We start from the raw sequence: 17,004 nt of genomic DNA, 5'->3' as shown, positions 1-17,004 counted from the left end.
ATAATTTCCCAGGAATACTCAACAAACTTATACCTCTGTAATTTGAGCACTCACTCTTATCCCCTTTGCCTTTGTACAATGGCACTATCCAAGCATTCCGCCAGTCGTCAGGCACCTCACCATGAGTCATACATACATTTAAATAACCTTACCAACCAGTCAACAATAAAGTCACCCCTTTTTTAATATATTCTACTGCAATACCATCCAAACCCATTGCCTTGCCGGCTTTCATCTTCCACAAAGCTTTTACTACCTCTTCTCTGTTTACCAAACCTCGACCAAAACACCCTATATCTGCCACTTTATCATCTATGTTTGAAGGAATAACGGTTCCAACAATGTTATATGGTTGCAAGGCGTGCGCTATAGATAGGGTTGTGCCGAGGAGGGTGGATGAAATGTTTGAGGACAATGTGTGGAGTGAGGTGGTTTGATCGATTAAGTAATGAAAGGGTAAGAGAGATGTGTGGTAATAAAAAGAGTGTGGTTGAGAGAGCAGAAGAGGGTGTATTGAAATGGTTTGGTTACATGGAGAGAATGAGTGAGGAAAGATTGACAAAGAGGATATATGTGTCAGAAGTGGAGGGAACGAGAAGTGGGAGACCAAATTGGAGGTGGAAGGAAGGATTGAAAAAGATATTGAGCAATCGGGGGTTGAACATACAGAGAATGAAAGGTGTGCGAGGAATATAGTGAATTGGAACGATGTGGTATACCGGGCTCGACCAAATCATAATGAGGGAATTGACAAAACCTAAACATAAAAAAGTTGTTCCTGACACCCAGTTACTCAGGTCAACCCCCTCCACCTGACACTCCTTAATCACTCTCCCTTACAAGGGTCACAGCCTTGACATAGCAGACAGTGCTTGGCCTAGAAAGATTGGTGTTGGACAGTGGGAACCAAGTGTGATGTTGGGATTTAAATAATTTTAAGTACAGGCACCTGATGAGGTGGATTGTCCCCACGAAACATGTCGCACCACATGAATAGAAAAATTATGTTAAATAAAATTGTATGAACTACTGAAGTGCGATTTCACCTTCATATATATATGTGTGTGTGTGTGTATGTATACATGTGTGTATGAGTGGATATGCCTTTCTTTGTTTACTGGCAATCAAGTATGATACTAATCATAACATACTGAAGGACATTAGGATGGTAAGGATAAGATAAAATGCAATACTGACAGAAGTATTTTACTTCCAAGTGAAAGATTGTACATTTGTACAACACATGATAAAAATGTGTTACTTTCTACTTACAACAAAATTACATGATATATTTACAAGTTGTGTACATTCCATAGTAGAACTGGTCAACAGACAGAGGAAAGTAACAACATTGGGTCAGGGAACTTGCAAGAGTAGGAACTGATGTACAGAATGTGGATAAGAGAACATGGAGTTGATTAATTCCTCCTCTTATCCTCCACTTCACATGCTATTGGATAAGGCCTAATATGTTTAGTTGTTCATTGCCGATGGACATTCTCCATAATAGCAGTCTTGTAAGCCAGTCTAATTCTGGTCAAGCTCTACCAAATGAAAGTTGTGAACTGTTCACACCTGAGATAGCATAACCAGTTGAAGATTTGTAAACTGATCTACATCTAGCCCAGGCTCTACCTTCAAACAATCTTACATATACCTAACACTGTTTAAGTCCTTACCCAGCAGCAGTTTTGTAAACCAGCCCACAACTGGCTAAGTCCCTACCTAGACAATTGGTCAAAACCCTACCCAGTAGCGGTGTTGTACAACCGCCCACCACTGGCCCAAGGCCTTGTGGTCCCAACATGCCAAGAATGAATGTGACGTCTTGAGGTTAAAGCATTTGCAGTCTCAAGCGTTTGTGATGGGATATATGAAGATGATCTCATAACCGTGGAAGTTGATTTTGTTCAAAGAAGTATAATAAGACTTCTCTCCTTGGTACATCGTAGTCATACGTCCATACTAACCTTATTGGCTCCCAGAAATCTGTCACTAGTCTACAAATGGGGGTTACTGGGCTAAACGCACCATGGAAAAATGAGATTTTAGCTTCTTGATAATGCAACAAGACTCATTTCTCATAAGAAATTAAAGACTTATTGCAACACAGTATCCAAGACCCTCTAGTACTCAGCATGTCAGATATATGATAAAAATTATAATAAACATACTGTACAGAAAGTGTCCATACAGGATAAAATGTCTTTATATAATGTTTATAGTCTCTATCTATTATACATCTTTGGCATAGAATAGCCATAAACCATTTTCAAAGAAAACATTCATTCTCCCAAACAGCATATAATGTAACATACACACTGTATATGAACACATTTGCAGTATAATTTCTCATGAAAATAATATAAAACATTATTTTCAGGCATTTTAACAATTTATAGAATTACTCCAACCCATGAAAATGATGTTTTATAACAAGATATGGCAACTTGATTATATTACATCCAGCTGCTCCTGTGATGTATATTAAGTACCCCATGTAGCATTTTCATGCCAGGGCACTCCTTGTGGTGTATTTACCTCAGAGTATTCCATGTTTTGTTTTCATTATTCTCCAAATGATGTCATCACTTTAAAGCACAAGGTTTGGTGTATTCACCTCGGGGCAGTCCTTGAGGTGACCAAGTCGGTGCATTACATGTGGAGTTGTCATACCATTACCGTTTGCACAAGTTCATGGCATTCCTTCCTTTACATGGAATAGAGGATAAAATTTATCTCAATTATAGTCACCACAGTAACAACTAATTTGATTGATTACAAAAATTATATTACTAGCACCGGTAAGTATCCATTAGTGCCTTTATAATAAGAGAAAATTAGAAAATATAAAAAAATCATATAACCTATTATTTATCACTTGGCTACATTTATAACTTTGTTCTGAATTGGCGCAAGAAGCTAAACAGTTCAAATCTTATGCAACAAACTAAAGTATACAGTAAATTAGCGTGGAGTTTTTGTAAATCATATCTATGTCAAGTGTGAAGAACACATTTTCAGCATTGTACAAGACAAAATATCAGAGGCAATTTCAATATTGTACATATTTACATGATAAATAAAATTAATTGAAAATTAAGATTACTTTTTACGTAAATACATATATTATGGATTCATTTAAAAATCCAGCAGGATAATATATCCTATAGTGACAATCTTTTGTGTACAATATTTACCATATTGAAAATAAAAGAACTAACAGGAAAATGTATGATTCTTTGATCTAACACTTGAAATTTCATTATTTCTTACCAAAAATCTGTAAACTGCAAAGCTTTACCTAATCATTCATTAATTACATTAGTCCTGCAGCTTGTCATAGTTTGTTATATGTATATATACAGGTTATCACCACATTGTTTCAAAATATTAAAGAATTATTAACCTGAAAGATCTGGCTGCAGGGCACAGTCTGGTACAGCCATTTGAAGGCCTTACAGCACTAGAGAAGAGATAAATGGAACTGAAAATACACCAGTATTGGGCACTTTAAAACTTGCCATAACTAGCATCTTCAATACATTTAACCGCCACCGAGATTTTCAGACCCATTCTACCTTCATATTGATGGTTGTGTTGCAGGTACAGTGATGCCTCTAGCTATACCATGACACTTTCACCTTCTTATTTCCTAATACTATACTTCAGGAATTTTAGAAGGATCAGTACCTTTGGCTACACCTGTTAGACTAAATTGCAGCATTTTGCCTAATCCTAGTCTTTGGTTCTGTGTTTGATTATGTATCTAAAACAGCATAAAACTTAATTCATGGAAGTAAATATAAACTTCGGCCCTGAACCCATTTTTCTCGAACTGGCTAAGAAATGTGTGAGGACTGAGATCTTTAAATGAATCTGTGCTACTGGTTTCCGATTTGCTTCATGTGCTAGAACTTTTATCGATTTGTCAAAAAACATTTCCTTTTTTAACAAAAAGATACTGAAAGCAAATAAAAAAAAAACTGCAATTCATCTCTAACTTTGATCCTCCAATCTGCCAAGATTTGTAGTGGCAAAAATAGTTGATTTTTAAAGATGTCAGTGAATACAGATATGTGCATTACTTTTGTTTGAACACAATGGTCCATTTCATCAACCATTAAAGATTAATTCTTATTTTGATTATGCTGAAGTTTCAAAAGTACTAGAATATGTACATATGTGTGCAAGGTACCTACAATATACAATATCTAAAAAACAACTTTTCATGTGTGCAAGGTACCTACAATATACAGTATCTAAAAACAACTTTTCTTGTATCAAAATCCATGGATATCTTACACTGCTATAGTGAGCAAGTTCTGTGCTTTTGCTTTAAATATGAGCTCAAGATTTCACAAACAACTTTCACATTGACACTGGTGAGAACGCAATACATTTGTGGTAGAGATAATGGGACCCAAGACAAATAGTAATGCACAGTATTTTGAAATAACTTATTTCTTTCACTTTTGTTGCCTGGATGGATAACAAGATATACAGTGAAGAATTTGGTATCATTCTATTTGCTGTTTATCCCTATGTATGTGCACAGCCAAAGATGGTAGGAACCGAAGTAATCCAAGTGGCAAGCCCTATTTTCATAACGAAAATACTGCGACATCTGATTGGGAAGGAAAATAGGAGGGTTTGAAAAAAAGTGTTCCAAGAAAAAGTGTTCCAAGAGAATGAAAACAATTAATATCCAAATGGTTTATACCATGATCTCTGAGCATAGTATTAGGGTTTAATACAAGAAAAATGACAACAGTTTCAACAAGTTTTCACCAAAATGATGATAGTGACTGTAATTTACAATATTGGCCTGGACGATTTATGTTTGGATATCTAAACCCTGGAAGACTTTCTTTAATGATGCTTGTGAATGGTAAGAGGTGTAAACCGTAACACCATAGGCCTGCTGAAGACTCAAAAAGCTAAATTATCAAGACATTTTCTGTCTAGAGAAAATGTCAGATCAATAAAGGAAAAAAAAAATGTAATGAAATATCATGTCTCTGGAATATTCCAAGCAAAGCAAGCATTATCTTTCCTTTAAAACAAATACCATCTATGTATGGCATAAACTCAAATTTCAGACACTTCTTAAGAGTCTGAGAAAGTTGGGGCTCATACTTTTGGGAGGCTTAACTTGTACAGAAGCCAAGTCTGTTATGTCTGAATAAAATTCAAACATTCATGAATAAACACAAACATACATACATACACACACACATGTAAATACTCAAGTTTAAGAAAGAAGGTCAAGGGAGCTCCACTGCTAGTAACTGCATCACTGTACCTCAACTTATCCTTTTGAAAATGTTTTCAGTCACCACAAATCACATCAGAATGTTTCTTTCACATTTCTATGGGAGGTATGGTTAGCATTCTTATAAAAGAAAAAATAATCCATTTACATCAAATGTAAATGACATCTACATATTCACATGCATCCTACTGGAAATTATATGCAAGTACATTTAGTAGATTATAAGATTTACTAGGATAAGAAAAAATTAGACGATTGTCTTTACCCCCTCACTGTCATAACAAAATAGTTCCAGGATTCTAGAGCATACACACTGTCAACAATTTTGGCAATTACTTTTGGTCATGAAGAGTTTGGCATCATTTATTTTGTCACAGATCACTTGGGAAGACACCGAAAGAATATGTGCCATCAAGAGAATGCGGCAATACTACACTTTCACACTATAAAAGTTTTGTTTGTAATCAATTAGTTTCATAAATGAGCATTTTCATTTATCTGATGTAGCAGCTTGACAGCAGATTTGTGACTGATACAAGTGAACTTGGTCAGCAGACACTTGTACCAGGCTGGACCAGGACTGGACCAGCCAGTGTTGAGATGGAACCAGGCTTACGGCCAAGTACTGAATTTGCTATGGTGAGGAACCAACCATACCTGGCTACACTTGGCTACCTGTGTGATGAAGAGGGGACTCAGGTCATATTCATGGGCGGGGGATGCCGATGCAGCAGGTTGGCTTCACGGGTTGGTGAACTGTGAGATGGGGGATACTGAGGGTCCACGGGGCCTCGAGGAGATGATGCTCCCTCAGGAACACCTCGTTCATCTCTCAATCCCTCAAGCTTCCCAACACTTCCATTAATTACAGGTGGTCCTATAGGAGGACCTACTGGAGGTCCAATTGGAGGTCCAACAGCTGGCCCAGAAGGCCGAGTGGACACACTGCTCTCTGGCACTATAGGGGTGGTATAGCTCAGATGACTAGACACAGGATGGGGTGGATAGCCCTGGTGGATGTGAGGATGAGGTGGCTGTGACTGTTGATGAGACCAGACTGGTGAACACCCTTGGTCTGGGAGAGCCCCCTCACTGACCATTCTAGTGAGTGGAGGGTGCCTTGGTGCACACTGGTGAGATTGTACAGGTCCTGGGGCCATGGAGGATACCTGAGGTACAGGGAGCACTTGTGGATGTGCTGTATGTGTATAAGGTGCCCCTTCCCTTGGTGAAGTTATAGGTGGACGTGAATGTGGATGCTGGGAGCCATAGGGAGGAGGGTTGGGATATCTTGCTGGATCAGGTGGGATGATGGGTGGTTGGAAGTGTGAAGAAGGAATAGGAGCAGGGATAGTGCCAGGGTATGAGCCACGCTGAGCAAGGGGTGGATGACTACCTTCATAAGAGGCACGGGTGGGTGGTGGCTCTTCATACGGGTGATAATGCACAGGAACACGTGGGTTTGGGTAGTGAGATAATGTGGAATGAGGACGTGCCGCTGATGGTGGAGGTACACTCCTTGTAACAAGAGAATCTGGAGGTAAATGACCATGCACAGAAGCTGGTCTTCTACAAGATGGGTAATGGTGTTCATGAATCACCGGAGTTGGCATCTGTGGTGCCATTCCCATGCCCTGCACTGAGCCATCTGGCGGTACTTGAGATAAGGAGTGACTGTGGGCCCGAGGAGGTACTGAAGCAACTCCAGGTCGTATTAAATCTGGTGGAGGGGATTCTCTTGGAGCTGTTAATCGTGGTGGTGGTGGAGCTCTCAAATCTCCAGTGCTGGCATAAACATGCACCACACGTGGTGCCTTGGTGTGTGTGAGAGAGGTTACTGTGACAGCAGAAGTAGAAGGCAAGGGAGCTGCTTGTGGAGATAGGTCTGATGTTGGAACATACAGCATATCCTCTTGTAAAGCAGGAAGAACTGCTCTATTAGGAGCTGCTCGTCTTCGCTGAGGGGGACCAGACTCCTCATCTCCTACATCACGGTATGGCCAAGTCATGTGAGACCCAGCCATCCCTGACTGAGCCATGGTAGGAGGTGCAAGCTGTGTTGCCATTTGTTTCAAAAGGTCAGTGGTAGATCCAAACCGAGGTTTAATACCTCGCACAGATGGCCGTCGGTTAAAGCCATGATCTTCCAGTTCCCCAGCATCATATCGACGACGGAGGCGCTCCATGCGACCAGCATCCTGGCGCACAAACTCTACCAATTCATCCGTATCAACACCACCTGGTGCACCATGCATTTGTGCTCCACCTACTGGCAACCCATTCACTGGACAAAGTTCCCCATTTGTCTCATTACTACTATAACCACTTTCTGTTGTGCTTGTCCCATCTACATCACTCTTCCCTGATAGTCGTGGTGATGACTGTGATGAGGAGGGTACAGATGAAGACCGATCATCATGAAGAGCTTCATCAATGTCATCAAAACTGTATGAATCAGAATTTGAAGCTAGTGAAGAACGGTCACTAGGATGAGTAGAGACACCATTAATGTGTGGCACATTTGGATGACCTGACATTTGTGAAAGGAACTGCTTTCTTGCTTCTGAGGTTGAGGATGAGGAAACTGGGGCTTGTTCTCCTTCCTGTTCCTCAGCATCACCCTCAGTAGCTGGAGGCAAAGTTCCCTCTCTGGTGTATCTTACACCACCACTGTAAATCAGTTTTTCATTTTCCTCATCAGCAATGAGGTCAGCTATGGACACAGCTGGGATAGCCTGGTAAACAGTGGGTGTAGTGGACCCAGAGGGAGGCTCACTTAGATCACCACCTTCAGGTTCCAATGAACATCCCTTCTGGTCTGGGAACAGATCCGACTGAAGCTTCCACTCTCGCACATCTCGTGGTACAAGTATTTCATTAGCACGCAGTGAAGTGGTTTTGTTGAACATCTCTGCCAGTTTACGATATTGAGCAATAGTCTCTTGTACCCTGGGGTCAAGGGACTTAGTGGGGTCCTTCTCATCTTTGGATTTCTCACTCTCCTGATCCTCATCATCCTCATCTTTGTGCTCTGAATTGCCATTTGTTGCATCTTCTGATGCAGTCAGCCACTTCAGCTTTTCTAATAATGACGTTTCTCCTTTATCAGTTCTATCATTCTTATTTGTGTCTTTCTTTCGAGCATCAGAGAAACGAATAAGGGATCGCCTGAGAGCATTACGCTCAATGGCTCTCCTCACTTCACTGTTACTTCTCATAACACCACCAGCTACATGTGCTACATCTGCATTCTCTAGCCGTCGTATTCTTGTTTCAGTCACAGTTGAATCTGATGACTGCGAGTCTGATGAGCTTTTTGATTCATCACTGCTGACACTTGTGTTATCACGACCCTCGGCTGCTGCAATACGCCGTCGCATTTCATCGTATCTCTGCATAGATTCTCTGATTTGCTCATCATCCATTTGTGGTGGAGGCTGCTTTTCCTGGTCCTCTTCTGATGGTTCTGGGTTGGCCCCTCCAGCCCCACTATCAGGCTCTGGCTTGATGGGGCTGAGTTCCACATGCCAGTCCTCATGCGCTTCGCCCAGTAACATACCCAGTTCTCTTAACTTTGGCATAAATCTAGCCAGAGCAGCTGAATTAGTGGCATCCAAGGAAATCTTGTCTAGTGGCAGGTTCTCCAGCAAACTGTACTCATCTCTGCCAGAGAACCTTACTGAGCGCCGTGGCTCATCCACCTCCTCCTCTTCTACTTTGGCTTTAGTCTTCTTGCTGTCGCCGTTCTTCCAAAGCTTCCCACCCTTGAGAATGCCAGTTTTAGCTACCTTTGTGTCGGCAGAGTCTTGCTCCTGCCCCTGCATCAACTGGTCATGATGACGGACGTTCTCCACCGTCAGCTGTGTTGGCGGTGTCCGGTGGGTGACCAGGTCTGGCAGGTGAGGTCTCGGTGCATCCGGATCCACCAGTCCGTCACCACTGCCAGGCTCTGTATCTGTTGAAAATAAAAGACCTTTAGTAAAGCTGATGCAAAGTGCAGCAAGATGAGATGGAGGGGATAACAGAAAAATCTGAAAAACTGGGGAAAGGTTCACATACTAAAATCAATATCATATCATACTGATGTATCTTCCAAAATTTTAGAACTATAAGGTTTTATGTTCTTGGTATTATCTAAATTCTACTACCCAGAATCTCTTCTTAAGGAGCCATTAATATAATAATTATATAGGTATGAAACATGTATCCTATATGAGTAATCATAAATATTACTGAGATTTGGTAAATTAGTCTCAATAGTGGATTTTGGATTACTGCTCTGGGCACACAGGTAGCTTATTTACTAATAGCTAAATCCTATCACCCAAACCGGGTTGGAAGCCACACCAAGTTACTTAGGATACTCCCTCTGATATGGATTAAGACTAATTCAACAATACCAAGAATAATTTGACCATAAAACCCAAGGTCACACTGACCTCTATATGGTACAAAGGATTTTGGGCATTGGCTGGGGTAAGAAGAGGCTTTATAACCCCCCTCCCACAAAAAAATTAAAGATACTTTTTTTTTTATTATACTTTGTCACTGTCTCCTGCATTAGTGAGGTAGCACAAGGAAACAGACAAAAGAATGGCCCAACCCACCCACATACACAAGAATATACATAAATGGTCACACATGCACATATGCATACCTATACATTTCAACATATACATACACAGACATGTACATTTATACACATTTACATATTCATACATGCTGCCTTCATCCATTCCCGCTGCCACCCCGCCACTCATGAAATGGCACCCCCTCCAACGTATGCGCACGAAGTAGCACTAGGAAAAGACAACAAAGGCCACATTCGTTCACACTTAGGCTCTAGCTGTCATGTGTAATGCACCGAAACCACAGCTCCCTTTCCACATCCCGGCCTCGCAAAACTTTCCATGGTTTACCCCAGACACTTCACATGCCCTGGTTCAATCCATTGACAGCACGTCGACCCTGGTATACCATATTGTTCCAATTCGTTCTATTCCTTGCACGCCTTTCACTCTCCTGTATGTTCAGGCCCCGATCTCTCAAAATTTAATTCACTCCATCCTTCCACCTCCAATTTGGTCTCCCATTTCTCCTCATTCCCTCCACATCTGACACATATATCCTCTTTGTCAATCTTTCCTCTTTCAGTCTCTCATGTGACCAAACCATTTCAATACACCCTCTTCTGCTCTCTCAACCACTCTCTTTATTACCACACATCTCTCTTACCCTTTCATTACTTACTTGATCAAACCACCTCACATCACATACTATCCTCAAACATCTTGTTTCCAACACATCCAATCTCCTCCGCACAACCCTATCTATAGCTCATGCCTCACAACCATATAACATTGTTGGAACCACTATTCCTTCAAACATACCCATTTTTGCTCTCCAAGATAATGTTCTCGCCTTCCATACATTCTTCAACACTCTCGGAACCTTCGTCCCCTCCCCCACCCTGTGACTCACTTCCACTTCTATGGTTCCATCCACTGCCAAATCCACTCCCAGATATCTAAAACACTTCACTTCCTCCAGTTTTTCCCGATTCAAACTTACCTCCCAATTTACTTGTCCCTCAACCCTACTGAACCTAATAACCTTGCTCTTATTCACATTTACTCTCAACTTCCTTCTTTCCCACACTTTACCGAACTCAGTCACCAAGTTCTGCAGTTTCTCACCCGAATCAGCCACCAGCGCTGTATCATCAGTGAACAACAAATTACTCACTTCCCAAGCCCTCTCAACAACAACGGACTGCATACTTGCCCCTCTCTCCAAAACTCTTGCATTCACCTTCCTTAACAACCCCATCCATAAACAAATTAAACAACCATGGAGACATCACACACCCCTGATGCAAACCGACATTCACTAGGAACCAATCACTTTCCTGTCTTCCCACTCATACACATGCTTTACATCCTCGTATAAAAACTTTTCACTGCTTCTAGCAACTTACCTTCCACACCATACACTCTTAATACCTTCCACAGAGCATTTCTATCAACTTTATCATATGCCTTCTCCAGATCCATAAATGCTACATACAAATCCATCTGTTTTTCTAAGTATTTCTCGCATACATTCCTCAAAGCAAACACCTGATCCACACATACTCTACCATTTCTGAAACCACACTGCTCTTCCCCAATCTGATGCTCTGTACATGCCTTGACCCTCTCTTATAATTTCCCAGGAATGCTCAACAAACTTATACCTCTGTAATTTGAACACTCACCTACATCCCCTTTGCCTTTGTACAATGGCACTATGCATGCATTCCACCAATCCTCAGGCACTTCACCATGAACCATACATACATTGAATATCCTCACCAACCAGTTAACAACACAGTCACCCCCTTTTTTAATAAATTCCACAGCAATATCATCCAAACCCGCCGCCTTGCCGGCTTTCATCTTCCGCAAAGCTTTTACTACCTCTTCTCTGTTTACCAAACCATTCTCCCTGACCCTCTCACTTCACACACCACCTCGACCAAAGCACCCTATATCTATCAATCTATCATGAAACACATTCAACAAACCTTCAAAATACTCACTCCATCTCCCTCCACCACTACTAGTTATTACCTCCCCATTTGCCCCCTTCGCTGATGTTCCTATTTGTCCTCTTGTCTTACACACTTTATTTACCTCCTTTTAAAACATCTTTTTATTCTCCCTAAAATTTAATGATACTCTCACTCCAACTCACTTGCCCTCTATTTCACCTCTTGCACCTTTCTCTTGACCTCTTGCCTCTTTCTTTTATACATCTCCCAGTCATCTGCACTATTTCCTTGCCAAAATCATCCAAATGCCTCTCTCTTCTCATTCACAAACAATCTTACTTCTTCATCCCACCACTCACTACCCTTTCTAATCAGCCCACCTCCCACCTTTCTCATGCCACAGGCATCTTTTGCGCAAGCCATCACTGCTTCCCTAAATACATCCCATTCCTCCCCCACTTCCCTTGTACTTCCTCACACAAGTCTCCTTTTCAAGCTCACTTACTCTCACCACTCTCTTCACCCCAACATTCTTCTTTTCTGAAAACCTCTACAGATCTTCATCTTCACCTCCACAAGATAATGATCAGACATCCCTCCAGTAGCCCCTCTCAGCAAATTAACATCCAAAAGTCTCTGTTTCATATGCCTATCAATTAACATGTAATCCAATAATGCTCTCTGGCCATCTCTCTTTTTAAACCAGGTATTCCTAATCACCAATCTTTTTTAGCACACAAATCTACAAGCTCTTCACCATTTCCATTTACAACACTGAACACTCCATGTACACCAATTATACCCTCAACTGCCACATTACTCACCTTTGCATTCAAATCACCCATCACTATAACCCGGTCTCGTGCATCAAAGCTACTAACACACTCACTCAGCTGCTCCCAAAACATTTGCCTCTCATGATCTTTCTTCTCATGACCAGGTGCATAGGCACCAATAATCACCCATCTCTCTCCATCCACTTTCAGTTTTACCCATATCAATCTGGAGTTTACTTTCTTACATGCTACACTCTATCACATACTCCCACCACTCCTGTTTCAGGAGTAGTGCTACTCCTTCCCTTGCTCTTGTCATCTATATTTCTGATGCCCATTCCAATTAGAACCCCCTCAAAGGCGTGGCCACAGCATCAGAGTCTCCACAACTAAGAACTCCAGTGCTGTTTCTTAGCCTCCATGCTCAACCCCTAACAGGCCATTGGCAGAGGGCAAGTCTAGCACAATGTTTGCAGAGGCTTCTACCTAATACTCCTAATGACAATTCTATCTAATGCTCCTACCTACTACTTCTACTTAAAGTTACTACCTAATGCTCCTGCATACATCTTCCTACCAACTACTTCTAACTACTGCTCCTACCATTTTGCCAAAATGCAGGGCTAGCTCATAGTGCTCACCATAGGAAAATCTAGTTACAAAAAATGAAATGAGTTAAGTGTTGTCAAGTGTTATGATAAGGAGGGATTGTTTGTTTGTGGACAGAATGCCAGTAGTCCACATACTGGTGAGGCAGAAAGAAAAAATAGCTACCTGGGTTAGAGGAGTGCAACTTGACAACCACCAAAGTGCTGGCTCATTAAGCAGATGTCACTAACCCTTCCTGATACTGGTAATATACCTCCCTGGTCAATGGCTGCCTACCAACCAGATACTACCTACTGAAACAGTGCAGATGTGAAAAATGATGAGTGCAAGATTATACAGATGTGAAAGGTGATGAGTGCAAGACTATAAGTCACAACTTGCACTGCTCATAGTGTTCAGAACTTTATTAATACATTGCAGCAGAAGGTGTTGCAAAATGAAACCATATGAATCCCATTCAGCATGTGTTATGTGGAATCATACTATTATTTTTATGACATAAGCCACAGTATGCTACATCCCCAGACAGATAAGTTTATAAATTTGACCATGACACCACAGGCCAGTGATCTCATTATGGTTTTTTAAAGTAAACTCACATGATGATGCAGATATATTTCATGTTTCATTGTGAATCATCAACAGTGCTCAAATTATGGCTTCCACATACTGAATCCATGAAGAAAAACAATCCACTGACCATAATCTTGAAACCCAAGGTGACACTGGTATGTTGCAGACCTTCATGAGAACAACAGCATGATGGGTTATAAGACCGTCTCTGTGATTGGTATATGAACAGCAATGTGATGAGTCATGAGGATGTCTGACAGATTATGAGAACGTCATCGTGTGGAACGTTTAAAGGATTATGATGACTTATTCAATGGATTATGATGAATTATGGGGATGTCACTGTGACTGGTCATAAGAACACCCATGAGATAGGTTACAAGAACATCACTATGATGGGTTATGAAGACACCTGACAGATTATAAGAATGTATATGTGCCATAATATAAGAGCATGACAATAAATAGTAATGATAATTTCCAATGTATCATTGTAACATCATTTCTAGAATTTTATCTATCTACAAAACCAGTCACCTTTCTAACTTTGAGTCAAGTCTACAAGCACTTGCAAAGCCCTGATTAATTTAATTTTCTTTTCACCCGAGATGGCTTTCATTAGAGCATGCTTTTCCCAAACCATGATCGTCACTATAATCACACATTTTCTTTCCTTTCATACTTGTTCGTGGTCTCCTGCATTAGCATGGTAGTGCCTGGAGGAACAATAAAGTGGTGCCCAAAACCATCTTAAACCCTCCATGTTAGGTTTGCTGGTCTTATTTTGTCTCATCAAAACAGGGCTACTGGGCTAGTCATGCTATTTTCTCCTTACAAGCACCATACACCCACTCAAACCTCACTTACTTTCTTCACATAAGTTTTATTGCTATCTCCTGTATGCTCAATTGTTTGTAAATATAATCATTATAAAGTACAATAAACCTATAGCCCCTACTCCCAGGCATCATGGGTTGCTAAGAATCTTCATGTTTCCGCCTGACCCTGCTGCCAATGGGAGGGAGGGTTCAGACAGTAGTAGTTGTGGCCCTTCCAATGACCTTTCCCTTTCTGATAGACCTGCCTCGTTCTTTGTTCACTATAACAACATTTGTAGTCTGTCTAGAAACCTCTCTTCTGTTGAACACCATGTTTCTAATACCTCTCCTACCAATTTACTTTTCTCTGAGACCCATTTGTGTAATGATGTTCTCATTAGCCCCTTTTTCACATCCAATTATAACTCCACTCATGATTATGGTTTAAGGGTGGTGTCTGTGCTTATTTCAACATCAACATATCTGTTGCATGCCTCGAGGACCTTGAGTCCCCAAACTTTGATGTTATCTGACTTAACGTCTGTCTCTCAGCTGCTACATTTCTCCTTTGTTTTGCCTGCTGCTCTCCCAATTCTACAAATCATATCTTTCTTTGACTCTCTAAACTCATGCCATGAGACTGTGACACCCTCTCATCCTCAAGCTGACATCCAAGGAGATTTCAGTGTTCTCCATACATTATGGTTGAATCCCTCCCATATGGATGATGAGGGGATTGAAGCCCTCACATTCTTCATTCTCAATGATATGGAGCAATTTCTCTCTCACCCAATGATATAAAACAAATTGTCTCACCCATATTCCTGAACGTTGTGACCACTTTCCTAATATTCTGCATATGTCTTGGAGGAAGAGGGGACAAATGCTTCCATTCCCACAACAATAACCTTTGCTAAGTGTTTAGCAGAGTCAAGAGCATCAACACGAGAGACAGTAATTCACCCGAGGAAAGTCAGAAAAGAATTTTCATAAAATATTCCAATCAGCTTTGTTGCGGTGCCAATATTTACATTTAGAAGGGGCTGCTGGAAAGGGAGGTTCCATTAAAATAGATACATTTATGAGAGTGTAATCACATGAACCAATTGGGGGTGAGATTATGTAGTTACAGCAGAATGGAAGAGAGGTGAAAACAGACCCAGAATATTAGAAGCATGGTCAAAGAGGTCAAGAATATGAGAGGGGTGGAACGTAATTTGTTCTAAATAGATCACTGCGAATGGAGAATGTGAGGGCTCCAATCCCCCACCATCCATATGGGAGGAATTCAACCATTCACTACAGTAAACAGCGAAATTCCCTAGGTAAAGGATCTCGGCTTGCAGGTGTGAGGAAAACACAGTCTCATGGCAGGACTTTAGATAATCAAAGAATTACAAGAGCAAGAGGCGAAACACAGAAAAGTGTGGCAGTCTTGAGACAGACCTAGAACCACATAACATCAAAGTTTGGGGACTCAGGGCCCTTGAGGTGTGCAATAGGTGTGCTGATGTTGGAATATGCACAAACCCCACCTATGAACTGGAATCATGAGTGGAGATTACAGTTGGATATGAAGTAAGATTTTAGGGGAGGTAGTAGACAGATGTCCAACAGAAGAGAGGTTACTAGAGAGACCAACAATGTTGGTATAATTAATATAAAAAGAGAAAGGTCTATCAGAGTGGGAAAGGTCATGGGAGGGGCTAGTACTACTACTGTCTGAACCCTCCTCACTGGCAGCAGAGTCAGATGAGAACCCAGAGATTCTTAGCACCCCATGATGCCAGGAACTAGGGGACATTGGTTTGCTGGACTCTTATCATGATCTCATTTCAAAATGATTATATATGCAGGAGATGGCAAGAAAACTTACATAAAGATAAGGAGCTCACAATGGCTGAATTCCTACACCTACATGAAGGCTCAATCAAACTAAATGTCACCAAGAAGTAAAGCACTACCCTTATACGAGAGATGATTGTTATTAAAAGTCTACAGGGATACTATGCTGTGAAAAAGACACAAATTGCATATACATCAATGAAGCACTAATCACCAAAGAACAACAATCAAAACTCAACAAGAACACAGACCAAGACAGAGACTACTCCAGCTACACACCCCTAGCATCACGTTACAACTTATCAGATTGCAGCTCTACATGCAAGGCCACCTACTAGTATTACCCAGCCTCACCCAGCTCCCTGCAGTCATTCCCAGCTGCTTCATCAACCTCTCCACAAACTCCTAAAGATGATTTGATGGATTCAAAGTGAAACGTTGTAGCAACTCTATGAGGTATCCTACACAACCTCCTCTCCCCACCCATATTAAGTTATTAGACAAAATGAAAATTTCAGAGAGAATCATAAAAAATAGTTATCAGGCCATTTTAAGTGTGATCATCGGAAGTGGTAG

General features: G+C 41.1%; 1 protein-coding gene across 7 annotated transcripts in view; it reads right to left on the bottom strand.

Moving 5' to 3' along the window:
• Positions 1 to 1,192: 1,192 nt before the first annotated feature.
• Positions 1,193 to 17,004, bottom strand: part of LOC139750292 (uncharacterized) — a 737,008-nt gene continuing 721,196 nt past the window's right edge. For all 7 annotated transcript variants that reach the window (XM_071664905.1, XM_071664903.1, XM_071664904.1 and 4 more), the window contains one exon: positions 1,193 to 9,230. In XM_071664905.1, coding sequence (XP_071521006.1) covers positions 5,971 to 9,230 — 3,260 coding nt within the window. In that variant the 3' untranslated portion in view covers positions 1,193 to 5,970. The remainder of the gene's footprint in view (positions 9,231 to 17,004) is intronic.

The sequence above is a fragment of the Panulirus ornatus genome, chromosome 9, assembly GCF_036320965.1.
Source record: "Panulirus ornatus isolate Po-2019 chromosome 9, ASM3632096v1, whole genome shotgun sequence".
NCBI classification, from domain to species: Eukaryota; Metazoa; Arthropoda; class Malacostraca; order Decapoda; family Palinuridae; genus Panulirus; species Panulirus ornatus.
Note: the sequence above shows the minus strand (reverse complement) of the source record. Positions and strands in the feature narration are given on the sequence as shown.